The sequence below is a fragment of the Pygoscelis adeliae genome, unplaced genomic scaffold (assembly GCF_000699105.1).
Source record: "Pygoscelis adeliae isolate BGI_AS28 unplaced genomic scaffold, ASM69910v1 Scaffold22, whole genome shotgun sequence".
NCBI lineage: Eukaryota > Metazoa > Chordata > Aves > Sphenisciformes > Spheniscidae > Pygoscelis > Pygoscelis adeliae.
Genome location: NW_008824350.1, coordinates 619,286 through 646,422, shown reverse-complemented (window position 1 = coordinate 646,422; position 27,137 = coordinate 619,286). Strand labels below are relative to the sequence as shown.

The 27,137-nt window shown below is 36.6% G+C and overlaps 1 protein-coding gene across 1 annotated transcript in view; it reads right to left on the bottom strand.

Annotated features, from left to right (window-relative positions):
- The window catches only part of SIPA1L1 (signal-induced proliferation-associated 1 like 1), a 225,618-nt gene that overhangs the window by 41,696 nt on the left and 156,785 nt on the right, over positions 1 to 27,137 (bottom strand). Inside the window, exons 6-12 of the mRNA XM_009319181.1 lie at positions 24,423 to 24,553; positions 23,463 to 23,651; positions 16,578 to 16,752; positions 9,114 to 9,217; positions 7,690 to 7,847; positions 2,988 to 3,564; positions 1,628 to 1,902 (exon numbers count right to left, since the gene is read on the bottom strand). Of these exons, the coding sequence (XP_009317456.1) occupies positions 1,628 to 1,902; positions 2,988 to 3,564; positions 7,690 to 7,847; positions 9,114 to 9,217; positions 16,578 to 16,752; positions 23,463 to 23,651; positions 24,423 to 24,553 (1,609 nt within the window). The remainder of the gene's footprint in view (positions 1 to 1,627; positions 1,903 to 2,987; positions 3,565 to 7,689; positions 7,848 to 9,113; positions 9,218 to 16,577; positions 16,753 to 23,462; positions 23,652 to 24,422; positions 24,554 to 27,137) is intronic.

The window sequence follows — 27,137 nt, the reverse complement described above, 5'->3', positions numbered from 1 at the left end:
CGGATAGCTACAAATTCAAGACACAGTTCCTCAACTTTAATGATTTTAGATACAGCAAGCAGGATAAAGAGTTGCTTTATGAAATTTTATAACTAGGCAATAACTCACCATGAACATTTGCTCACTACAAGACAACAACAAAACTCACTGATGCTGAGTACAGTATTTCAAAAAGTGCAGTAATTTCTCTTCCTGCTATGGGTTTGGATACACTAAAGCTAAGCTTGCTTTTGGCTGTACTTAATTTAGTTCAGGAATAATAGGATCTGTGCTTTCCACACAGATTTTTCTGCTCTAATCCTTTTGCTATGATTGCAGCTGAACTTTCCATTTGCTCGGGCTGCTAAATACTGTACAAAAGCTTTCCAAATACCTCATGGGTGACCTTATGCCACTGCTCATTTCAATCCCTGACATCTATTCAATTTTCCACTAACAACTAAAGGACAAATAAAACTCCTTTTCTCTCTGCTCCTGTTTTGCTACCAGTTACAAAAGGAGTTAGTATGGCTCATGGTAAAAACAAACATGGATTCTTCTTTTATGCAAGTACAAGCTCTTTGCTCGGGACACAATTTCATATCAAATAAATATGCATTTAAGTTCAGCCTCAACCTTAAGTATGCAAAGATTTAGCATCTACCCCTACAAAGATATTGCCTGATTAGAAAACAGCAGTGCAAAACACTCAGTCTCTCACTGCAAGGAACACGTTGAACTTTGGTAACTGCACTTGCTGCTTCTTGGCAAATCTAGTATAAAACTTGAGCTAGCCTGCAGGCAAATTTAGCCTATTAAAGATCACTCCATTTTAATCATATAGCATTTGCAAGATATTAATACAGGATGTCAGGAATATAGAAATCAGATTTAGTGATGTGGCTGAATGCTACAGACAACTGCAGAGAGTTCAGATGGGAGCAGTAAAAATTATAAAAAGCTTTTGTGTGAGTTCAGGAAAAATGGAGGGACTTAATGTCCAATTTAGAAAAAAGCACGTATTACTGCTTATTTCTGATCAAGCAACATTTTAAAGCTATAAAAGCAATAATGCAGCTGACACAAGCCTCAGGCTTAACACAGATGGGAAGTGAGAGAGATGCAGCAAGATCTACTACTGAGTAAAGAAGAATTACCATTTGCAGCAATTTCTCTGGCCAGATTTGATAAACTCTCATCATTTACAGCCTTACTTATTTGTGAAAGTAGAAGAATGTAAGTCTATTCATAGCTTTCGAGAATTACATCCACAGACATTGCAAACTACCAACAAATGGGAAAGCAGGGAGGGAAATGTACAATTAATTTTGATGCATCAAACACACAACTGTCAACAACAACAAAAAAATCATTTGATTTCCATGTTAAATTCCGTGGAATTTAAAGGACACGTAAGGTTCTTCACGCATTTTATTAAACTGTGGTATTCAATGAATATTTTATGGGGCCTGGAGTCTGAATATGGGCAGTTTTTTCTGCCCTCTTCTTTCACCTTACAATACTGGATGCTGTATTATAATTATACCATGGTTTCTGGAGGTTAACACTTATTCTGTGGTGTTCCTTTCCCCCCTTACCCCACAAATCAAGATATAATTTCAGACCAAATGTAGCTATTATACAATACCTGCGTGGTGTGCAGTCCTCATACGGAGGGACGATGACAACCTTCACTGTTACTGATGTTCTGAGAAGATCAATCATTTGCTCATGGCTCAGAGTGGCTACAGCTACCTTGCAGATTTCCACCAGCCGGCTGCCTTGTCGCAGTCCTGCCTGCCACGCATAGCCGTAGGGCTCAACATCTGCCACAATGCCTTCATAGTTTACATGGAAACCAAGCTGACCCAGACCATTCCTACGCAGAGTCATCTCCACTGTTTCACAGCCCTTAGTCACAAGCTGTGAATTGAAACGAAGACAGAATTTAATGCACAGAGACCTTCAGGGCTAATAGAGGTTTAAGGGCTCCAGTTTTGTACAATCAACCAAATCAAGGAATATATATCACAGTCCTGGGTACATAATCAGCTGAAGTGGGTCTTGTCACTCTAACTAGTATTTTCAGTAGAGTCTGGTTACCCAAGTTCTGCCTTGAAATTTTTACTGAAACCACAGGAATTTTAGAAGATACATGGCAGCACACAACAGAAAAACACCTGGAGTTACACAAGCATCTCTACTTTATCTTTTACACTTTAGTAACCAGCCAACCATTCTACATTTGTAACTGTTTCAGTAAACTGCAAGATTACCTTCAGTCAGAATGTGGTGGCATGCAGCTACTAAGCACAGTAAACTGGGGTCTATGCCAACTCTTATGTACCATGAGCATGAATACCGCCAAGAGCAATTTAATAGGGCCTGGTTTTCCCTTTTTCCTGGTCATTATACAACTACAGTTATGAAATTACAGGAAAGACGGTGAAATGTAACACATTCTTTCATAACTTAATTGGATAAAAAAATGAGCACGGACAGATGTTTTATAGACAGATACCATGATTCACTGCATTTTTAGTTTATCACATGCATTCAGAGAATATCTGAAGGTTGCAATAGGGACTGCACCCTGCTGGCAACATAGTAAGTCAGTCTCAAAGATATTACAGCTTCATTTGAAACAAGATTACAACAAGCCTATAAAACAGAGAAAGGGAAGGAAAACAAGGAAGAGAAATAAAGTGAGACTTCTATATTTATTGGGAGCAATTTACACATCTGAAGGTTCTGCTTTTTTTTTTTTGTTAATATATTGAGACATTTTTGACACACACGCAACCAGCTGAGGTGGGCTGATATCTGATAAAAGTGAAAGCAATATTGGATTATGAGAAATAAAAGCAAGAAAGTCCTCATAGATTTCACGATAAACAATTAGAACAATTTTAGGGATCCCAAGCATTACTTAAATTGAAGCCTTACTTGGTGGTGGGGCAAGAGGAGAACGTAAAGAAGGGGAACCAAACAACAGAACACATTCTAACCTCCAGCCTTTTGACGATCTCTTTGATATCATCAATGTTGCTGATGAAGCTCTCCAGGGAAACACATTCACCTCTCTCATAAAATATTTTGATATTTGTGTCTGTTGAAGTCCACCCTATGACATCTCGACAGGAGCAATTGAACACCACGCTTTTCGTGTCCTGTTCAATGAGGACTACAAACTCATTAGAGATGCCTAGGAGACAGTCTATTTCCATACCCTTGCTGTAGTCTTTTGCGTGGACACTCCAAACAATAGCACCAGAACTATAGATCTCTGCTCCTGGATAAGGCTTGGACTTTTCTTTCTTTTTTGAAGCAAGCGAGATGAAGGGGAACTTGCCAGAAGGGTCAATAGGTGTGTTGGTGACATTCTTCTCTGCCAAGTCTTTCAAGTACTCTTGACGGGTCCTGGTGGCCATCACACGAAACTTTTCTGATTTATGAGCAGCATTCTCTGCATTAATGACTTTGGCTAGTAAGAAGTCCCTGAACACATTTGATTTAGGAAACGTGACACCTTTTGGAATAGGCGGTCCAAAGGATGGTACATCTCTGGATCTTGTCACAGCAACACTAAAAGAAATAAAAGAATAAGGAAGAAGCAGAGTTTTTCACTGTATGCCATTTCAGCAGTTTTTGAATACAGAAAATACATTTCCTTTTTTCCTTAAACCCTCAATTCTCCTCTCCTTTTCTCAGCAATATGCCTATGTTTACATTTAAATCTTGCCAGTGTGGAGATTAATGTCCTCCTTACCGTATAAACAGAAGGCCACTTATTTTTGCATCCAGGCATTTCTGAGTCATCCTCAGTACCACAGCTTAAAAAGAGCTTCAAGTGCAAAACCATGCTTTTTTTGACAAAGTAGTCACTCATGTATGGCAGTTCTGAATTCTGTTTGTTTCTACTATAAACAGAAAATTTCTAACACACGCTATTAAAAAGGCTAGCTTATAATTTAGCTACTTGAAGCTGAAAGGCTCAACTGAAAGCAATGTGAAGTGTATGATCAATACTAGAAATATACATAAAATGGACACATTAAAAAGATAAAGACAATAAAGTCATCTCACAAGGCCAGTTTCACTGTGAGAAGCATCTTCGGGTGACTGAATGCATACATACTGATTATGTTTTAAACGTATATTTTAAACGTATATATTTTAAACGTATATAAACGTATATAATATACTATTATAATATACTGATTATGTTTTAAATTTCCAGATCGAAAACTGCACTAGTTGATATTGCATGCTAGTGATAAAAACAGACTCCAAAAATACTAGAAATAAGAAATTTCTTAGAAGTTTGGAGACATATATGAGAAATAGATGCTTTCTTTTTCAACTCTTAGTTTCCATACCAAGTGATGGGCTGACAATAAGCCTTAGGCAATGCCAACTAGCTATTCTCCCTAAGGTCAATTCTCTTTTGATACAGAGCGGATGAGAGATGTTTGGCATCACTGAAGATTTGCCATTCCAGTCCAGTATCATTCACTTGATAATCTGTCCTAAGAAGAGACTGACAACCATACTTCAACAGTTTTGTGACAAGAAATGCTCCAACAGTTCAAATATGATTTACCACATATCTATAACTAGATCTGAAAAACCATTAACTAATTTTGGCCAAAATATCACAGTAATGGTGTTTTATAAAGAAAAATAGGATGGAACTTGAAATGTATGTGGTATTTCATTTGGAAAACTGGCTGGTATTATTTTCACACTTTGTTCTAACTTATCTGAATCCTTAAAACTTACCAAAGATCTTAATAATGAGGAACATTTTTACTGATAATGTTCAAAATGCAAAACCACCATGGGAGACAACATCCTTTTCACGGGAAACACACAAACAAACATTTTGGTTTCAAGAACAGCCCAGATGAGCTGGCATTCTCCAGCTTGTCCGTAAAGTTAAACGTGTCAAAGGGTTCTCTGCTAGGCAAAGGAAAGATGTAGGAGAGGATTTTATAAATGGCAGTTGGGCAATTAATGTTAACCATCAATATCAGAATGGCTTAGATTGCATGATTAACTAGTAAGAGTGTTGAGCTGGCTGGTAATTTTAGATTAAATAGCCAGGCAGTCAGTGACTTGAATATTGATGAATATCCTGTGTTTTATTAATATGCATTCTCTATAAATTAGAGGCTTAGTACACAAAGAAGAAACCTAATGCTCTTGCTATTTTTCATTGCCACAGGTAGAGCTGAATAATTCATAGCAATTAATTTATTTCACTGATTTAGCGGGGGGGGGGGGGGGGGGGGGGGGGCACACAGGAACACCAAAAATAAAAATTAAGCCACCCAATCTTTAACCATATCTTCTGTTCCTGGGTGGTGGGGTGTTTTATTTGTTTGTTTGGTTTTGTTGTTTTTGGTTTTTTAAATTATATTTTCTGGCAACTGATATTGAAAGATGTGACTGACTGTCATATTTCCTTCAAATGTATGCCAATATATCTAAAAGTATGCAACAGGTGGTGCTCATGATGCAACCATCTGACTCTCGATCATCTTCAGTGGTCCTAAAGGGTCTGTTATTAAGAGATAGAAGCCTAAGCATTAAACACAATTACTGGATGTAATGAAAAACTACCAGTGACGTTTTATTTGATTAGGTATTCAATATCATGAATCACAGGGATAGGAATTTAATCTTTAACATATGCTAGAGAAGTTTTAAAAAGTGAATGATGCTGACAGAAGCCAAACTTTTGAAATGTTGTTTATCTTAGTTGGGAGGGAGAATCACTGGCCAAGACAGTGCTTGATTTTATTCCTTTTGTGTAGCTTTTAATATAAATTCCAGTACATTTTTATGCTGGAATGGTTTTGCTATATGGCTTCCTGTTTTGTCTAGAATAATGAATCTATGAAACTGTTCCAAATAATTCAGTGAAAAAGAGGTCAAACTTACTTTGAAAAGTTTCCTAGAAAAACTTTTCATAATGGAATTCTATAAATTTAAATCAAGTGTTTGCACTGAGAGGACAAAAAAAGAAAGGATTTTAATCTTAAAGGCAGTACACAGAACATACAGTACTCTGGCAGTCTCCTGTATCAAAATGAACACTGACACTCAATTTTTTTTTTTCCTACCTGCTCCCCCTCCCCTTAAAATTTAAGCTTGTAGCATCACTAAAGCTGAAATTCTCAAATTTTATTCACTAATAGTAACCAGTAAGGCTCCAGCCCTTGTAGTTGTGAACACTTGAAAAACAAAAGCGATTCAGAAGTCTGAAGGTCAGAAATAGAACGAGATACTTAAATTTATTACAGTATAACAAGTATAAATCTTTCCCATGCCTTTTAAAAGGAAGAAATTGAAAATATGCAGTCACATTATTTCAAATAATAACCAAAAGCAGATCTTTCTCTGTGTTTGTAATATCCAATTCAAATGGAAAATGCATCTGTAGCCCTTGTAGATGTATTTCCTACTTTCCTTTTACTTCAAAATCAGTTTCTGTACAGAGTAAGAGCTGAAACATACATCTAAAAGTTTAAGAACAAGCTATGTCCACATAAATTATGTAGCAGTGGAATTTGAGTACCTTGAATACCTTAAAATGAGTATCAACACGAACACACCTACTCCAGGAGAATTTAATACACATACAAAGTTCAGCATCAGTTCCAGAAGTGCTGTGTGAGCTTTACCAAACACGGGGAAGGAAAAGCCTTTATGCCTTACTATACTTGCTTGAAAAACATGAATACACCATCTCAGACACTGCAGTCTTAGCTCTTCCTCTAAATAAGCACTTGTCTGAATGAAACACTTAGGTGAACATTTGTATTTCAGTAAAGACAAGTTAATTCTAAGGCTACTTCATTTCAAGATAACTACTCTAAATCCATTACTCTGACACTTCATATTTTAAATAAAGAAGCTTTAGAAAAGTTTGTGAGATCAGTCAACATTTAAAAATAAAAATACATTAAGAGTTCAGGATATAACAAAGGTAAAAAGTTTCATTGACCGTAAAAAGAAGTGTAACTCAAAAACATAATTTCTATATGCTTTCCATTTGGTTAAAAAATTATGCTAAATAGGAATCATCTTGCAATTCTTTATTATATGTTACTATCAGTTACCATTTTCTCTTTTAATCATATTGACTTTAAGGTCACACTAAGATTTTTTTTTTTGCTGCATAATGCTCTGGAATGTCTTTGTTGGACTGAAACGATGTAAGAAATTAAGGTATTTCAGACAAAGTATTTCAGAGAGCTTAGCTTCTTTCTGAAAGGTTAGTCATACTTTTTCACTGTCAATTTCAAAAATGGAACATAAGCTCAAATGCCCAAATTATCTGAACAAAAAGTGAATTCATAAGAATCGAAATAGAAATACTCTTCTAGCATACTCTTAATGAAGAGAATAAAAAGGAAGTGAGGATGGAATTTTAAAATCATTCCCAAATGCTTGATTTTATATGTGTGCGCACATGTGTGTGTGTGTACAGACATACTGACAGCATTCATTTCCTCATTGGGTGTGCTTCCTTTACATATTCATGTGTGTCTATTTACTTTTTAAAAAGCGTACTACATTCACATGACCGAAAATCTCCTTGACCCCTATCTTTCATTATGTTTCCCTACTGAGAATTTGAGAGGAATGACACCTCCCTTTGCACTCAAATTCCATGTTTTCAGTGAAACTAGCGATAGTTACCTGTAACAAACGCTGTCAGTACAGGGACTGTGCACTCTTACAATGACAAAGACGTGCTGGAAGTGGGATCGAATGTTCTTTGGGCTGAATGGTTGTGCTCCAGGCTCCTGGAAAACTATTGTCACAATATCATTTCCAATATGTCGTTTTCTCAGAAGCTTTAACAAAAAAAAAAAGCATAGGTTAAAACACAGTCTTTTCACAATTTTCAATTCTTTATTTCTCATTATTATAAATTACTGTTGTTCAATTTTTTTTATTCCAAGAGATACTTCAAGCTGAAAACTGAAACAGTTGGGGATTTATATGACAAGTACCAGAATATTAGTTATTCATCTTCTAAGTTTCAGGCATGGGCATTTTAATTTTTGTAACAATTTCATTTCTACATGTAACATATAGGAAGATCTTGTTGGGGAAAATTTTCAGCTAAAGGAAGAGGAAAAACAGCAGCAAAACCTGCTAGTATCAGAGTAATCAGTGATACATGGAAGCTGGAAAACACTCCTCACTTCACACATTTTTACAAGCCAGAAGCAGGTTCTATTTCAAGTTGAAAATAGTTGTCATTGTCCTTAAGACACGCTATAATAATTTTCTGATAGGCTTCTTTCAGTAAATCCAAGACTACGGTAAAAGAGAAAGGTAAACTAGAAAGCAGTGTAACATTTAGCGTACAAAAGCAAACTAAAAAGAATGCTGTGTTATCTTTCATTGTTAAAGGAAATTTCTGTTTTATTTGCAGAAACACAAAATAACATCATTTCTAGAGTAAAATGCATACACATCATACACAACAAGATGGCCTACTACTTAACAAGACCAGGTACTTCAGAGTAACAAAGCAGGTCAGCCTACGTAGCTCTTCAGTATAATAAAAAAAACTTAAAAAAAAAAAAAAAGAGAAAGGATTTTGTCTCATGGCTTCTTGTGTCACATGCTGGACCACCCACTTGTCACCTCTGATTCTGTGCATATTACAATTTGCTGAATGCATTCCTTAAAGTGCAACGGACTTTGCTGCAGAAGGCTGAAAATCATGTCAAGTACACTATGACATGTGTACTACATGTAGTACACTACACAAGTACTTACGTCCCTTTGACATAAGATACGAACTCTTATTTATGTAACACAGATGCGCTACTGACATTATTGTATAATATTTAGATCAGTTTCAGTAAATAATGCATAATTAAATAGAAAACAGTCCTATGGAGAAAAATCTACCTATGATGTACCTACAATGATCTGCTTTGCTCATCTTCCTGACATAGAGATGGCCAATTTTATTTTTTGATACTTTTGATTCTTTAAGTGTTTTCTTTGTTAGTAACAAATGAAAGTTGTCATAAATATTCAATAGTTCAGCTACATTTCAGATGGAGGAAAAATTAATTCTAAACAGGCATGGTCCATCTTACCTGTTGCTTGTTGTTTGGAGTATATGGCAACATAGTAGAAACATGGAACATGATTTCATAGTCCTTGTATGTTGTGTATAGAGAGTGAGTACCCGTTGAATCAGCTTCAGTTAAAGAAAAAAGAAAATAAAAGCATTATTTAAAAAAAGTTTAAAAACAAAGTTCCATTCTTATCAAAGAAAATCATCAGGCAAGACAAGAATTCCTATTCATCCTCGATCATAGCTGAAATGTCAGCAAGTAAAAACTTACCCAGAGTTTATTCACCTGCCAAAGCAAATGACATATATGGATGGCACATATAATTTTGCACACTTTTCCCAATGAGGAACTTGTTAGGAATAGGAATCAGAAAACCCTGAAGAAAGCCTATTTGAGCATGAAAAGTGGTAACAAAGTCTGAAATAATTTTCAGACACCACCCAATATCTCAGGCTAATCGGAATGAAACTGAACTGTAAGGAATGTGAGAAGGACTTCAGAAAGGAAGGTAGACAGATACTACGAACGAATACCATGATCTCATGCATAATTAAGTATCAGTGGACATATAACCCACAATATATGAAAGAACAGAATGGGTTCTTTTAAACATAAATATCAGGACTCTAAATTAACTGTAATGAAGTCAGATAAAACCTTCACTAGAACAGGTGCTTTATGGATAGGAGCAGTCAAAAACCCAAATAGGATGCTAGCATGCTTACAGCTGATGATGGAAAAAGCCCACAACAATGACATTATAATGCTGGTATATTAATCAAAGGTACTCTCACCTGTTTTGGGTTCTGGCCACCCTATTTTAAAAGTTATAGAAGAAAGAGAAGGGATCCAGAAACAGGCCACAAAAATAATTATACGTGGATGGAGAGACTTCCATGTGGAGAGAAAATGATAAAAACTAGGATTATGAAGTTTAGAAAGAAAAAAAGAAGAGGGGATATTATTAAAGTTTACAAAGTGTTGGTTGAAGACAACACTTGATTACAGACAAATTGGGAACTTCTGTTTTTACTTTTTTCCCTCTCAGAAAGAGACCTTGAAAAATGTTCCATTAATTTAAGTAGTAACACATTTAAAGCTGAAATAGTGAATATATTCTATTAAATATAACTGCTGTCCACAGTGAAAAAAGCCCGTTTTCAAACAGAATTTTAAAAATAACTAGATTTATATATGGAAAAAGGCATCCTGGTTACTTGAAGTTATATAAACATGCTACCATATTATATAATCCCAGCTATTTATAGCAATGTATTTTAAAAAGCTGTTAAATACTACACCTTGGCATTTTTTATTAGCAGAGAGATCATGTTACTAAGGAGATAATAGCTCTGAGATTTGTGAGGCATTTACAATAACATAAATATACAGTTTATTTACCCAGATTTTGGGTATAAGCTTTGACAAGAAGTTTTCGTTTTCTGTCAAATTTGGAATAATAAAATAGAGGTAGCTTTGCTGTAAATGAAAAACCACAACATCATCCATAAAATGAAATAGAAAGTTTTCTACATTATAGCTGCATAGAGATTTTGCATTTCCAAATCATTTATATAGAATAAAATGGGGATAAGAAAAAAAAAAGATTCCTAGAATCTTATAAAAAAAAAAATCTCAGTTAATGTTTCAAGAAGACCGGGCTATCTTTTGCCGCACTCAACATTGCCATTATGAAAAACTAGCTAGCTGCTAAACGTTTTCTTTTTAATGCTAATTACAACAGCACGACAGCTGAAAGGGAATCATTTCATCTTGCACTCACTTCGCAACAGCCTCTATCCTCTCCCTGATCATTGCAATGCATGCTGAAGGAGGCAGATGCACCTGAAAGTCACCTAAACATCAACATAACTCCTCACTGGCTTTTTTTTTGTCTAACTGTAAATATGCTAATTTGTACATCATCTTTCATAAATAGAGCACACAAAAATATTACAAAGAACCGGAAAGGGGGAGCCCGTTCAAAAAGAAAGGGAAGTGGGTAAGACGACAGACAGGGGAAGGAAGGCCACAAAAGAGGGGAAGGGACCCTAAAGAGGTTGGGGGGAAGAGGAAAAGAATAATGCAGTTCTGACAAATAATATGCTAGAACAACACCTATGCATTTAAGCCAAACTTTCAACTTTCCTGGATGGACTTCACTTCAGGCAGAAAAGTGTTCTTTCTCAGAACAGCACTGGTTCTGCAAATGAAGTAATAAGGCTACAATCCAAGTGACACATTTAATGATTCCAATTATTTCCAAGTACTTCACAGCTTAAATCCCTGTTATTCAAATCCAACTACAGAAAAAAGTCCATATCCACTACAGACTGTGCATCTTTCTCACCATTCAGATTTCTTCTTTCTTACAAGTCAAGAATACTTTTTCTGAAGTACAACACAATAATTACAGGCGTTTGCTTTAAATCAAATCACTGCCATTGCAGTAAAATCCAAGACTGCGCACTGGAACAATAACCACCATTTCAAGGTCAGAACTGTAAGCCAGCACTACAATCTACTTTGATTTCCTTATATTTAACAGAGGCCCGAGGGATCTACAAATTCGTTAGCACCTTTTTACACTGAAGACATCCCATCCTGCCATCAGTTTATGGCATACCTATTGATGCTGCCTTCTCAGACTTGTGCCATTACTGGATTTAGTTACTTAGCTGAGGACTTATCCGATCATCTTTTCCTTCCATCATTATTCAACTTTAAAAATCCACCTTACTCTTCTGTCCTTCCAATGTTTCTCGGCTATCTTCACAAGGACTGTCTTAACAGGTTCCCATTTAAGTGTTTTTTCAAACAGCAGCAGTGCTCAAAACTGTGATTGACACCACCAGCATACTGCTGATAAATTCACCTCACTGAAGCGAAAGGACTTTGTCAGCCTGCTTCTACAGCAGCTTTTAAAACCTCTGCACTAGAAAACTGTATAAAAACCAGTACAAGTAGAAACTCTAACTCAGTGTTTCAAAGGAAAACATGTTGCAAGGAATTGTAGGAAAACAAAAGATAAACAATACTGATGAGGCAGGAGAAGGAACAGCCATTGCTACAAACTGCAGCAGTGCTCACAATTAAAGGCACAAGAACAAGAAGTTTCAGAGCTTAATATTTTTCCCATCTACCTTTGCTGTTAACAAGTCCTGCCTTATTTCTAGTTTCTCCTAGTCATTGGCCCACATTCAGCATCTACCAAACCTGCTCTCCTTTGTTATACACAAGGACTACACCAAGCACTCATGTTCAACTTCTGTAATAGCCAAGTTGTTCTCAGAGACTATTTCCGAGGACAGAATCCTTTATTTTGTAACATACAAAAGTATATGTGTTAATACAAACACAGAGAAACGCAGATGGACTTCCCCCCCATCCCCATTTCTGCTTCTTAAGCAATAGAGGAAGCTCTGACCTCCTTTGGCTATTTGTCTCCCAGCAAATGTCTCAAACCCAACAGTAAGTCTATTCTTACTTCTGCATGGTTGAAAAGATGTTAAATAGTACAAGGTAAGAAGGTAATCTATCTGTATTATTTCAGTAGAAACACTAGGGTTTATTGACAACTTTTAAATGAAATGTCAATTTGAAGTCCATTCATTCCCCAGATTTTTAATCTATTTAATAATATCTTCTGTGCTATTTCTATATTCTTCTCATGTCTTAACCAAAAAGTTATGCAGTACAAACATCTCATACAGAAACCTACCATTATTAGCTAGGTTTATGAATTATCTAATGATGAGATTATAAACTCCTACAACTCACATTAATCAATCTCCTTCATTTCCTGCACCAACCACGCTACCACTCTGCTGGACACACACGCCAGGTTACCAGGCCTAGCATTATCCAGCTGATCCCGTTTACCAATTTAAAATACTGAGAAATAAGACTAAGTGAGGGGGAGGGAAATAAAGCATGCATACAAGTAGAAAATAAAGTAAAATGACTGAAGTTATAATTTGAAAGATTACTGTGATGTTTATTACTTTAAAGTGATGCCTATAAACTTCCTAGCAACCATGGGATAGATGACATTTTCAAGCTCTATTTCCTATCCAAAGTCTGTAGGCTGCCAGGAGATAGACTGCTTCCCCTCTGGCAATTCTAGAAATATACAAACAAAACTTTAAAAGTAACAGCTCTTTTCCACAGTGGCACTGGCAGAGATCCAAAGCTAAAGCCCTTGAAGGATCCAATATACTTAAATAGGCTTTCAGTTAATAGGATGCGTGAGTTTCCAGTTTTAAAAATTGGCTCTGTTACAGATACTTACCAATTAGGCCCCTAATTCTAAAAATTTCTAAGAACAACAACTGTTCTGAAACTGCCTTTTGCTAGAGCAACTTTACTTTTCTAAATTTGCATAAATTAAAAACATCTTGTGAAAATTTCTGGAGTACATATACAAATCGGCTTCCCTCCACGCTGAGAAAATCTTTCATCGTGTCTTACATCACGCATCTGCTTTTCATAGGTTGCAAAGTATTGGCAAAGGCATAGGAACTAGCAAAGTAGCCTACATAGCTCTGACCTTTCTTGCAAGTTAATGAACAGACATTTGTTTTCGAGAGCATCTTTGCAATCAGCTGTGCTGACATTAAACAGAATTTTTACACAGGAAAATTTCCCGAGTAATGAGACAGCAAGAACTATTTCATCACAGTGACCTCTAGCAACAGAAAAGCAGAGCTGGAAAAGGGAGAAGCTCGCTTCCTAGCTGTAGACCTAGCTGTTTCAACAAAACCCTATAAACCTAAGTCATGGTAAAACCCACAACCTCCTCCTTTGCGGGCCTTTCTGTATTAGGGCCAAGGCAAAAAAGACTGATTGATTACTTTGGGTAGCTATCAAAGATGTATGGCCTGTCTGCATTCAGCTGTTCACATATTCCCCATACCTGAGACGCAGCTCTTGCGACCATCTCGTCTTTAGCATTTTGCCTACCACAAGGTGGCTTTTTTTTTTGGCTATTTCCTATGCAGAATATGCAATAAGGGTTTCTGAATGTAGCTATCCAAAGAGCCTAGAGTTGTGCCCCCAAAACACCACGTTCTCTTCCACCACTTCCAGTCTGTGCTTTGCATACTGGCAGAAAGGAAAACATAGCACCATCAAGATAAATTACAAAAGTCTGTTGCCATTGTTCACATTTGCTGCTGTCTAAACCTGCTTGTTAAGAACTCACATATGCTGTGCAGTCACGTTTCCTCAGTGAGCCTGCAGACAACGTAACCCAAAAGATTTCAGACACCTTAGGAGTTCCTAAGCAGTTCTAGCTCATGAGGTCCCATGCATGTGAGCTTGTAAACCTTGACCGAAAGAAAACGTAGGAAACCCTTCATGAAAGCAGTAGTTTCCACTCAGAGCATCCCCCCTTCCTCTCTGATCACAGTTAAGTGTCCATGTAAAGCCTCTCGATTTTTGTATTTTTAGATACAGAATGGAGCTGGTAGGTCTACTGGGCAACGTGAAAAAGACACGTCAGCTCTCAACATGGAGTGGAAAACCTTCAGCACAAGATGACAACTCTTAAAACCAGGAGAGACTCAGTCAATTAAAAGTTTACATACATGTCCATTCAACAGGTGCTAGATCGTAGTACCTAAAATCAAAACCTGACAAAATTATTTCCCTGAGTCAGAAGCAACAAGAAGGAACTCAAACATTATTGAAAAATTCTGCTGTTTAGAAGAAAATTTTAAACAAGTACTAAGGCACAGTTACAGCTTTCATGGGTATATCTGAGCAGATGAGTCAACTCTTAATCATACAGCATTTACATGTACTAGAAACCAGCATGTGTGGACTGACACCAAAAAAGGTTTTTTTTCAGATGTCTTAAATAACTAAGCCAGAAGAAAGGGAAGAGAGGATTTTACTTTAATTACTGAAAGTAACAAGGAGGTCACAGTGTAAAACCAGAAGCCATGAAATAACAGGTATTTTCTGTTTTCCATACACATCTGATTTTTGACCTAGCTTATTTTTATAACTGATGAAATCGTACTTTGGAGCTGCAGAAAAGGAAAACCCAGCCTCAGAATTATTGTATGATATGTTTCCAGTAAAGGCAAGGCAATGTTACAGCAAGAAACTGCCTGGATTTCACCTGGAATCGTGTATATAATCCTAGCCACTAAATTTAAAGATACTGAATTCAAACTTGGACAAGTGCATAGGAAGGTTACCAGGTAATACTGCATGGGGGGGAGGGGCAGAGAAATCCACGCCTCCCATACCAATAAGAGACTTGGCTTATTAAGGGTAACATCACAAAAGCATAGAGGAGACACAACCGTAATGTGTAAATGCACTCAAGGGAATAAATACAATAGAGGGAATATAAGTATTGCAACTAAAAGAATGCTGGCTCAATGGTAAATATGTGCGAAATAGGTATTAATTTAGGTTTAAAACCACAGGAAGTTTTATAACCCTCTGAGGAGCGATGATTAGGCTGATCAAGAACAGCCTGAGGAGATGGCAACGTGATCCCTGTAAGAATCAAGGACACAAGGTAGAACGGTAGAGCACTAAAGCACAGCAAGTTACTGTATTTGTGATAGGAGACCCATGAGAGGAGCACAGTTTTTGGTGCACTAAAGTTGATGAATACTTTTCAGCTTTCATGAATCAACTACTTAATTCAATTTCCTTTGCTGCAAGTGAGCAAAATAGCAAAAGATTTCCACAGGAACTGGTTACAAAGAAAAGGAAGACAGGCCAAAATTTTCCCGAGTATTTTTAAATAGATTTACAAATGGAATATAGCACACACTAGCTGATAAACAGGTATTTCACAAGCTTGATTCCAAAAGTAGGGAGTTTCTTTTATAGATACTGTCACCCAAGACCATCTTTCCACTGCATTTTTGTTGCAATATATTATCAGCTTTAACTGTAAAACGTAACTGCCAAATCCAGTTTGATTTCCGTAACTCAAAAGAAATATCACAGACGGAGGAATACATTTGATAGCAGGAGTAAGACAAAACTGCCTAGAAGAAAAACTACATGCAACAGACAGAGCAGAAATACAACAGATCAACTTGTCAAGGTGGAGTTACATAGATGGGTTCTCGAAACTTTTTTGGTGACAGCCTATTAGTATATCATTAAAAAAAATTATGACATACTGACTGTATTGATTACTCTTTAGACAACACACTGATGACGGATTTGCAATGCTGATAATGGTTCCATAGTTACTGGTTTCTTGTTGCAGCTTTAGTGATAATTTCATACCAAATTAGTACAAATATCCAATAATTAGCAGAGTTGAAAGACCACATGGGTATAGGTCAAATTACATACTTGCTCTGCTTTCACTTCTAATGTTGAGCAACTGTCTTCCTATAGCAAAGAGGTTATTTTTAAGAACTCTCTATAAAAAGTCAGTTAGCAACCATATGATGCATTTCGTTCACTTAAGGGAGGGAAAAAAAAAAAAAGAAAAAGCCTTACTCTTTGTATCCAGCTGAGCACGATACTTTTCAAATCCCTTGAGTCGAACTCGTTCTCCCAAGAGCTGAAGAAACTCTTCAAAGGCTGGACCTGCTGATTCATTATTATACATTTCCTCTTCTGTGCTTTGCCCGGCTTTACAGTACATGATACCCACCTTAAGTTGGTAACTTAACTGCAAAGGGAAAAAGATTAAAATCTGGTATGTATACCAAGTGATGCAGCAACTTATTTACTGAATTCACTTCACATTTTTTAATAAACCCGTAATTCACAAAAATACCTACTTATCAGTCTAATTTCAAATGTTAGTCTAGTTCCAAATACTCTCATTGTTTTCCACCATAATTGCCTCGATGATGGTATATTTCATCTAAAGATGTCAAAATGCTTTCTGAAGTGAAACAAACATTTATGTTCCTTATTTTCAGGAACTCTGACTGGCAGAGAGCAAAGGAGAGCCTCGGAGTTTGTGCATGTAATTCATCTAGTAAAAATGCATACTTATTGCAGGGTAAATAATCTTTCCTCCCACACAGGAATTTCTGCAGAGGCTCCATTTTAAATAAATACCAAGCAGACCTGCCAGAGGAAAATCACAAGAAAGTCTATTGAAACTGGCATGAGATTTACAAGTTTGATCTACAGGTTAGTGGGAAGTGAAAATAGTTATTTGCAAGGGCACTGGAAGCAAAGTCATCTGCATATACTGTGATTTGCTCTCAAAGCTTCTATCACAGGTCGTGAGACAAAAGGGTTTGGAACTTGCTGGGATGATGTGGACACACATAATTAAACTGAAATTAGTTAATTTTAACTTATATTTATGGTGGGATAATTTAAAAGCCCTCAGAAGTGGTCCTACTCTGTCTCTAATTAAAGTCAATTTTAAAATAAAAAAAAAAAACAACTCTGAAAATTGGAGCTTTACTGCATTCTTCTTTTACTGCCAAAGATGAATGGTGACAGGGATGAAGTATTAGCAGTAGGAAAATAAGTAGGGGGAAAAAAGAAAGGTAAATTTCAACCTGGCTTGATTACTCCAGCTGAAAAAGTTAAGCATATGTAATGAGTCACAGTTCTAGGCTGTTTCTTTTTTCCCCTCCAGAATGTTCCTTATTTTATCATCTGACACAATGACTACTTGACTTGCATCTTCTAAATATGTCCAAATTTCTTATGATAAAATATGAGTACAGCATAGAATCACAGAATGGTTTGGGTTGGAAGAGACCTTAAAGATCATCTAGTTCCAACCCCCCTGCCATGGGCCCGGACACCTTCTACTAGACCAGGTTGCTCCAAGCCCCATCCAGCCTGGCCTTGAACACTTCCAGGGATGGGGCATCCACAACTTCTCTGGGCAACCTGTTCCAGTCTCTCACCACCCTCACAGTAAAGGATTTCTTCCCAATATCTAATCTAAATCTACCCTCTTTCAGTTTAAAACCGTTACCCTCATCCTATCACTACACCCCCTGATAAAGAGTCCCTCCCCATCTTTCCTGCAGGCCCCTTTTAAGTACTGGAAGGCTGCTATAAGGTCTCCCCGGAGCCTTCTCTTCTCCAGGCTGAACAACCCCAACTCTCTCAGCTTGTCCTCATCTCAATCTATTTCTTATTTAAGAAACATACGCAGGCCAACTTCCAAAACTGCAACAACAACAAAAAAAAATCAATTTTGTGCCTTGAAGTAATATTTCTATTTCCTTTTCTCTCATTGTTAACTATTTGAAATGCTTTCTGTGTAACTATAAAGGAAATATGCTCTTTCAGCATTAGAGACCCAACCAAAAACATTCACCTTTAAGAATGAAGACTGTGTATTTTGGGCACCCAAGTATTAAGATTTGAAGGAAAGATATTTATTGGTAAAACAAATACCTAGCACATGCAAATTAATGTTACAATTTATTATTATGATTATTTATTTCAAATCCCTATTCACTAAAAAAAATTCAAAACAACCATCAGTGTACACAATGCTCAAAACAATCCAGATACAGATGGATGGCACACACTTTTTTTTTTTTTAAACATTCTGCATGATGACTGACTAAGATTTAAATTTTCTCAGGAATCACGGAAGGTAGATGAGGTTTGCGGGTACATTTCTATGACCTCTGCTTAGCTAGCGAACTACATGATCCCACTCACTGCAAACTTAATGCCTCACAGCAGCCAAACTTAGTGCCTTCACCGACAGGGCTATGTGCTCTCATAGAGAACCTGGACCAGCTACTGCTGACATGCGGGAAGACAGGAGAGAGGAAGGGAGAGAGGAAGGGTGGTGAGAGGTGGCACTGCTGCTGCTCCTGCCAGAACAACTGCCATCGCTTTCTGTATCATCAGTAGCAGGTCCTGTCTTGGACTGTTCAGGCAACGTTTGCTGCTCAGACATGCTCTTTGTCCACTCCCAGGGAAATACGATGGATGGAAGTGTTTCATGGCACCACAATGCCTTAGCTGCACTGCTAATTACAATAGTTTCTAGTAATTCTACTTAAACAAGTTAGGACAAAGAAAATCATTCTCACCAAGCACACCTACACTATTTAAGCTTCAATTTTGGGTGAAGGAAGTATTTTTAAGGGCATAAACATAAATGGGATCCGCAGCATCCATGAGCAACCAAACAACTGTCCTTTATTGCTTTGGAAATGTCAGCCTAAGAAACTAAATAAGGACTATGCAAAGAGCAGGATATGCCTTCTAGCTGTGTTCTTAGATTTGCTGAACTTCAAAAAAAAGTTTCATAAGGACAACAGAAGCTGGTATTTCTGAATCAAAAAAAGTGGATCTGGGGGAGGAAAGACATGCAGTTCCCATTACTACACCTCCTTCTGATAAATCTAGGGTCCTTAGAAGTGTATTAACTCCAAATAAAAGCTAAAAAAGGAGCTGAAGGATGAATTCTGCTGTGGTAAAACTCCTAAAGCAGCAGCTTCATTTTAATAATCTAAAAGTATTTACATATTTATATATGTGGGTAAAGTGCACTTCAATTATTTGTCTAGCACTCAATGAAAGACAGTGAAAAGCATATCTTGGATTTAACCAGTCAGCAAGTTTGTATTATAAATACGGAATTACATTAAAAACTGACGTTTCACAGTATTGCTGTGAATGAGGAATTGCCATAAATGTCTACTGGAATATATCAGTAATTGCCCTGATATTCAAATTTTTTAATCATATTTTGAAGTAAACCTGAAGTAAGTTACCATGAACTCTGCATTCAAGGCAAAGATTAGTAGATGGTAATTAGCCAGGAAGCTAGTGCAACCCTACAGAACGATTGGATTGCTTTTTAACACAGAACCATTCAAACGAATGCATTTTAATAAAGCCAATAAAAGAACAGCTAGGTGACAAGCAATGCGGGCCATATGTACAGAACAGCAGATGTTACCATGACTCTAGCAATCTAAGGGGAAATAAGGAACACGCAACTTGACATACAATACCAGTACAAAACTGGGGCAAGAAGAATATTCCCATTCTGACACTGGATGACATATACAGATACTGAAAGAACAGAAGAGACAGAGTTCAGCCATAAAAGTGGTATGAAGTTCAGAGAAAATATGTTGTAGTGAAAGACTTGAAAAGTGCAATCTGTTTAGTTTATCATAAACAAGACCAACAGATGATTTAATCACTGCATACAAAAACCTTTGCTGGAAAAAAAAATCTCACACCAAAATGACTCTTAAGATGTAGCAGAGAAAGATATTGGAAGTCTGGAAGCCAAAAGCAGATAAATTCAAATAAGGAACTGCAAATTCTTAAATAAGAAAACAACCAACTGCTTTAAAACCTCACTCTAATATAAAAAAAAAATAGCCTATCTTAATCAAAAGCGGTGCATGCAAATTTGGCTCCATGAAGTGGTTACTGGGTGAAATTTAATGGCTCAGTCAGGCTAAGGTCACTTTACAGTCTTAACTCTTAAATTTACAAAACATCTTATTTGCTGTATCAAACAGGCACCTTTTCATGCTGTAATGAAACAGTGCGACACTCAGCAAGAAGTGATAAACATTCTGTGTACCTAATTAGTAGAGCAGCTGTTACCCAAATTTTTGTTAGCTTGGAATTGATAAAAAATGCAGCTTCTAATTAGTACAGTGTGCTTATCTTTTTGTTAGAAGTGTCAAACTGTCATTACCACAAAACCAGAAAATACTTTGATGTAGATAATACAATTTTAACTATCACTTGTCCTTAATGATTCTCAAAAGTTTAAGCAGTAACAGAAAACCATACTATAATACCATATTGTGGGTGCTTAATGATGTATAGGATATGAAATAAGGATAATTTAATCTCATACCTTTTTAGACATAACTGACTTCTGAAGCAAATTATGCTAAATTACTTTTCAAATTAGGTATTAGCTAGAAATAATTTTGGAATTTATTTTTTTAATTAGAACTTTCTGCTAGTTTTTTTTTTTTTTGTGAAAATTTTCCCATCAACGCTATTGAGATTGCATGTTCTTGATGGGCATATCTGGAAGGTACTGATCCTTGAATCCAAAGGCTCACTTATGGACCCATGTTGAATTAAATTCCATTTTCTCCACTGCTGAAACAAAACTTTGGAAAGAGACTGAAAGATATCCTTGAGTCTTCAAGTGCCTGACAAACTTGATTCTGGATGAAGGGCAGATTAGGTTTAGGCTCAGGTAATAAATCATAAACACTGAATATGTGTATATTTGGAATCACTTCTCTAATTATCTAAGGAAAACACTCAGGCCTCCAACTTCTTAGGATCTCATAAAGTGAAAGAGAATAGTTATACTGAGCAGTGTAAGCATCTAAAGATTCCATCCTTCTTTTAGCAGGCTATATGGTAAACCCATCTCCCCTCAACCTTACGCGTTCGCTGGCTCATCGCAGTGTCGTTCTCTGTAGGAGCCAATAAGCACATGCAGGAGAAACAGCTAATACAGAGTATACCTGAATTTCCAAGAGACATTTAACAAAGCTTTTTCTTCAAAAAGTCCTAAAAACCCTAAATAGGTGGGGTACAGAAAGAGGAACTCACTTAGACATGTAACTGGCTAAAAGACAAAAAGAAGCTGAAGAAAACGATCAGTAGAGTAAGGCAGTGATCTGAAGCTGGACATACAGTTTTCAACACACACTTTAGCAATCTGATAGAGGTGATGAATCGTAAGGTAACTTGACGAATAGTAAGGTCACTAAGTTTGCTAACATTACCGAGTTATTACTCTACAGTATTGGAGTTGAAGACTGTGAGAACTGTGAAGGCTATGAGAACTACCTAAGGAACTTATGATGGTGGGTAACTGGTCAAAAGAATGGCAGATGAACCTCAGTGCAAGTAAAGCTTGAAGTGATCCCTGTGGTACAATGATACCCAACTTTCTATCTACAGCAATGAGCTCTGACTTATACCCCTAAGGAACAGGATCTTAGGTGTTCATGAAAAGATACTTTCAGAGTTCAATAGTAGCCATAATGCAAATAAAACATCAGTAATTACTAGAGAGGGAAGAGATAAGAAAACATACTAAACCAAAATTTTTCCCCATCTTCAAAACTGCACTGTTTTAAAATAGATGGGGGAGAGGAGGAGAGGAACTGGAAAAACTCCAGAGAGAGGCAAAAGCATGATCAGAAGTACAGAACAACTTCTACATGAGAAATGACTAACTAAACTAGGACTCAAACTGGTAAAGCAGAGGAGTAGGATAGAGAGCCATGTAAAAGCCTACAAGCTATCAGGAGCTAGGAAAGTATCACTCCATGCTCGTCCTGTTCTCATATTCTTAGCCAGGCACCCACTGTTGGTCATGGTCAGTGACAATACTGGGCGGCACCTACCTTGGTCTGATCACACATAACCACTCCTGTGTATTGTGTTCTTAGTGAAACAGATGAGGTTCTGAAACTAACTAGAAGACAAAGTGTTTTGCTCAAGTTTTGCTTCTGGTAGGTACTTATTTGGGGATTCTCTATCTTGTCCATTTCAATAACCAAACCTCAAGGAGGCTGACAAAATCTTCATGATAGTCACTTGTAAACCTGTTTAGAATAGCTATATTCTCTCCCTTGTGGGGCAGAAAATGATTAGACCTTTTTCAATTTTATGATAGCAAAGTTAGACTGACAACAAGAATAAATAATAACATAGATGTTAATTCTGTGCGGGAAAGGCTGATCATGAGAAGCAAAAAGACCAGGAGAAAGAGACAGTCTCAGTACTCAGAGCTGTTAAATGTCACTGTCAAAGTTTTTAATCATAAAATTCACTTTACTCATGGACTTTCATTTTGCTAAGTCTAAGCTATATAGCTAACGAGCATTGGTTCCACCTTTAAGAGACCAGGGGACTATCACCTAATTGAAAACCACTTGTATGAAGAAGAGGCTTAGAATATTTTGCCATGTAGTTTGCTTCAGGGGAAGAAAAAAAAAGAAAATAGAGACAGGCAGCACCTGGTAATGGTTGTGCCAATACAAAATTACAACAAAACATTTAGTAACATGGGAGATTTCTATTCTCATTATAATAGCAGTAAGAAAATCAGAACAGAACTCTCTCCTCCCCACAGTCTTTGAAAAACAATCACTTAGTCTCTTTTAAAGTAAATTAAAATGGACAATTGCCATAACATTAATCTAAAACTTTAGACTGCTTAGAGCTTGATTTCATACATACCAAATATTCTGCAAAACTTGGGGGAAAGACATGCAACATAACTCTCCCTACAGATGACAAGCTTTAGTTTAAATGAGGCATTTTAATAGACTGACTCTAATCACTTAAAGCTAAAAGGTAATTTTGCAGTTCAAGGCAGTAATCTGACAGTTTAAGACAATTTGTCTCATTCTATAACTCTGCACTTACCCCTTGTTCATCCAGCTTCATAAGCTGTTCCGTGACTTTCGGAGTGTTGAAGGCCAGCCTTAGGCAATGGATATTCAGCTCAGGAACCACATACTCCAGCACTTCTTTTAGGGGAAGTCCCCTGGCTGTGCAATGCTTTGCAGTTGAAGGGATAGCATCTTCCAGCACAGAGCCTCTTAGTGTCATAAGCTAAGCATACAAAACAAAAATAGCTTATACATTGAATTATGCACTGAGAAAAGGTTGATTAGCAATAGCAGTGGAGCAAAACATACTATTTTTCCAATTCTGAATAGATATAGAGGACATTAAGTAACTTGTTGCGTGAAACAGACACTGATATGCAAAATGTCACTCTGATAGCTAACTAGTCAGAGTATTTCAAATTATTCAAGAGATTTAAGTTTTACAGGAAACTAATACTTGGAAAAAATTAGCAGTATTATTTCTAGCAGAGCATTTCAAAGTATAAAAAGTACGCTTCTCAGGTCTACCCACTGTCATGTATAAAAGTTGAGGAAGTAATTTTCCTCCTCTTTGCTTGCTTCTAGCTAATATAGCTCCTCTAAGTTTCTCAAACTTTAACCAAAACAACCTTCACAGTTTCCTCTGTATGGGATGTTATGGAATAACTCGCTCACTGATACACTTACCTGTATTCTGTGTAATATAAACATACAGCATAATAATATAGCTCCTCTAAGTTTCTCAAACTTTAACCAAAACAACCTTCACAGTTTCCTCTGTATGGGATGTTATGGAATAACTCACTCACTGATACACTTACCTGTATGTAATATAAACACACAGCATAACTTTGTCAGGAGATTTCTGGATTATACTTATGTAGAGGAGAAGGAAATTATTATCAATACTGAAAAGCACACAAACTCCACACATACCACCTGGTTTTGCCTGCTCACTTCTAGCTTCTTTTACTATCATTCCTGAACTGCTTACCTCACTGGTTCTGAATATGATCCGGTAGTTGTATTGAGGTCCATTTTCTTTGATTTCCTCTGGCTTCTCTCTTCTTATACTCACAGCTACTGGACCCAGGTTCTCATCTGCCCCAAAATAGTTCCAGTGTTCTTGCATATAAGAAAACCAAACACAGAACACACAAATAAAAGTCTGTCTTACTTCTTACACTTCCACTGTATTTTCATGCTTAGTTGTATTGGAAATAAATTGCCAGCTCCGCTAGAGTCAATAAAAGCATGTCTTCAGCGGTACCAGGATTTCATGCTTGTGCTTCAGCTCTCTAACGAGCTCCATTTATACAAGAAGGATGAAATTCAACATTGCATCTCTGCTTAAACAGGCCTAAAACAGGATACACCTCTTACGTTGGCTCTCATATTGAAAACTGTTTCATTCACGTTGAACTAAAGTACTTCCTTCCCTTAAAAATAAAAACAAGGAAGCCAAATGCACCCAAATGGGAATCTCACCACTCTACATTAAAATGGGAGCAGCAAACAACTGTACTTAACAAAGGATGTAACTTATTTATTTTTGTATGGAAAAAGCAAAAAACAGTCAAACAAGTTACTCAATTATAAAAGGGGAAAAACCGATGAAGACTTGTTCATAGTAAAAAAAAATCAAAGCATAGTACCACAGAAAAATAGAATAAGGCACAAGAAACAAAATGACTGGCATAAATATTTAACAGTGAAGTGTCGAACAACCCTAAGAGTACATTAAAGTGCTAAGAGTTGAGTCTAAAACTAGCTTAGTTGGGAAGGTGGCAGAGAGAAGAATACAGGACTGGAGAAATTGCTCACTAGCTGAACAGTAGATTAATTGAGATAGATTTTTATATTCATTAACTATACATACATAAAGCAAAGCTTTACATGAAAAAATATTAGAAAAGTGCATTTACAGAAATTAAAGCTCAACAATTTAAGAGATTGGTGTTGAAGGCTCTTCTATTGAGCCTTCTGACCATGATGAACTATCTTGACCGATGACAGAGGTACATCACCATGAATGCAGCAACATATAAACAAAATTGCACATATGTCAGGTAACAACAATGCATTTAAACATACAATACCTGCAAGGAAAATTTAAGAGAAACTGCCAAAAAATAGAAGTCAAGCATTGTACAAGAAAAATAAATCCTATGTAATCACTTTCCATATGCTGCATATCTGCAGATATGAATTAATTTATACATGCACAAAAATAGAAAGTTAGAGCCATCTGAAAATTCAACAATTCAAAGAAATGTGAAATTCAGTGGAATGAAAAAAAGATGTAACTGCACTGAAAGAAAACGTAACCATACTGCCTGAACTACTATATACAGATTACTTGTTATTCTTAAAACAACCAGAAGTTTAAAACAAGAGCAGTCTAATATGAGCTATTCTGCTACAGAGATAAAATGTAAAATATTTTAATATCACCATCAAGAACTACATCTTTAAAAATACTAAAAAGAGATACTGAAATGCACTCCATGCAAAGTGAATGGCAGTCATTTTTCCAATGAATAATCACTTGCAGCGTTAAAAATTTGAGTGCCTCATTTTTCGTTCTATTTCTTTTTAAAATTATACTTGCTGGTTCTTGCTATACTTTCCTCCAACACACTAAATGCTTTTCAAGTAGGTGCTCTCTCCTTTTGAACTTACTTGTGCCCTAGAATTACACCTTTGTCTTCACACAGCTGTCCACCCCTTTAAGCCCTTGGGGGCTCAATTCTGTTCCCCAGTATCTGGTATGTTATTACCCGTTCCTCAGTGTTTTCCATTTAAGATTTCAGAGCATGCAAGACAAAAGAAACATGCTTGCAGCATTATAAAGCTTGTTTTCTACCAAATTCCCCTGCAAGTCATCAAAAGCCAATACTCTTCACAGAGGTAATTAAGATTCAAAATGCTTTTAATATCTTGTGGAATTATCCTGTAAATATTGGCATAAGTTTTAGGTGACTGAATTAGTCACGAGTGTGGAAATTATGAATAAATTAGACCATCCACATAAGCCTAATTACATCTTTATACTACTCCACTGACATGAGCCCTGTAAATGCCACAGAGATCATCTGTTGTTTAAAGTCCCAAACCATCTTATTAGCACCCTAGCTTTTCTTCTTCCATTAAGTAACTTGCTTTTTTCAGGATGTTTATAGCTCACCAAACAGTTTATGGCAGAGATGGTCAACGCAGAAGAAGCACAGTCATTAAGAACGTGAGATCAATTTTCAATCAGCGTATTACGCAGCTTCCAAAACCTGAAGACAGCTTGGCCATTTCCACACTAAACTGCTTAGTGACTTAAAAACATTGATGTACCTTTGCTTATACAATAGAAAATTTTAAAGAAAAAAGGTATGTGGGTAATACATACTAGAAGGGTCCAAAAATTACATTAATTTTCTGCACTGACAACTGCACAGGATAAAATTTGTCTCTCTTGTAACCAGTCTAGCCTGCAATTCAGATAGAGAGTTTTCTCAGGAGAAATCAGTCTACATCTTGAAAACCCATTTAGGAAGGCTGGCAAGAGGGACGTTTGAAGCTGCATGAAAACACACATACGATTCTGTATAATTTGATTAAGCTTTTTATCTAGCTCCTATTTATTTGGAAAAATGCACAAAGAAGTGTGGAATTCTACCCTTCTCTGCTAATAGGAAATGTCTTTTATTCTCTTTCC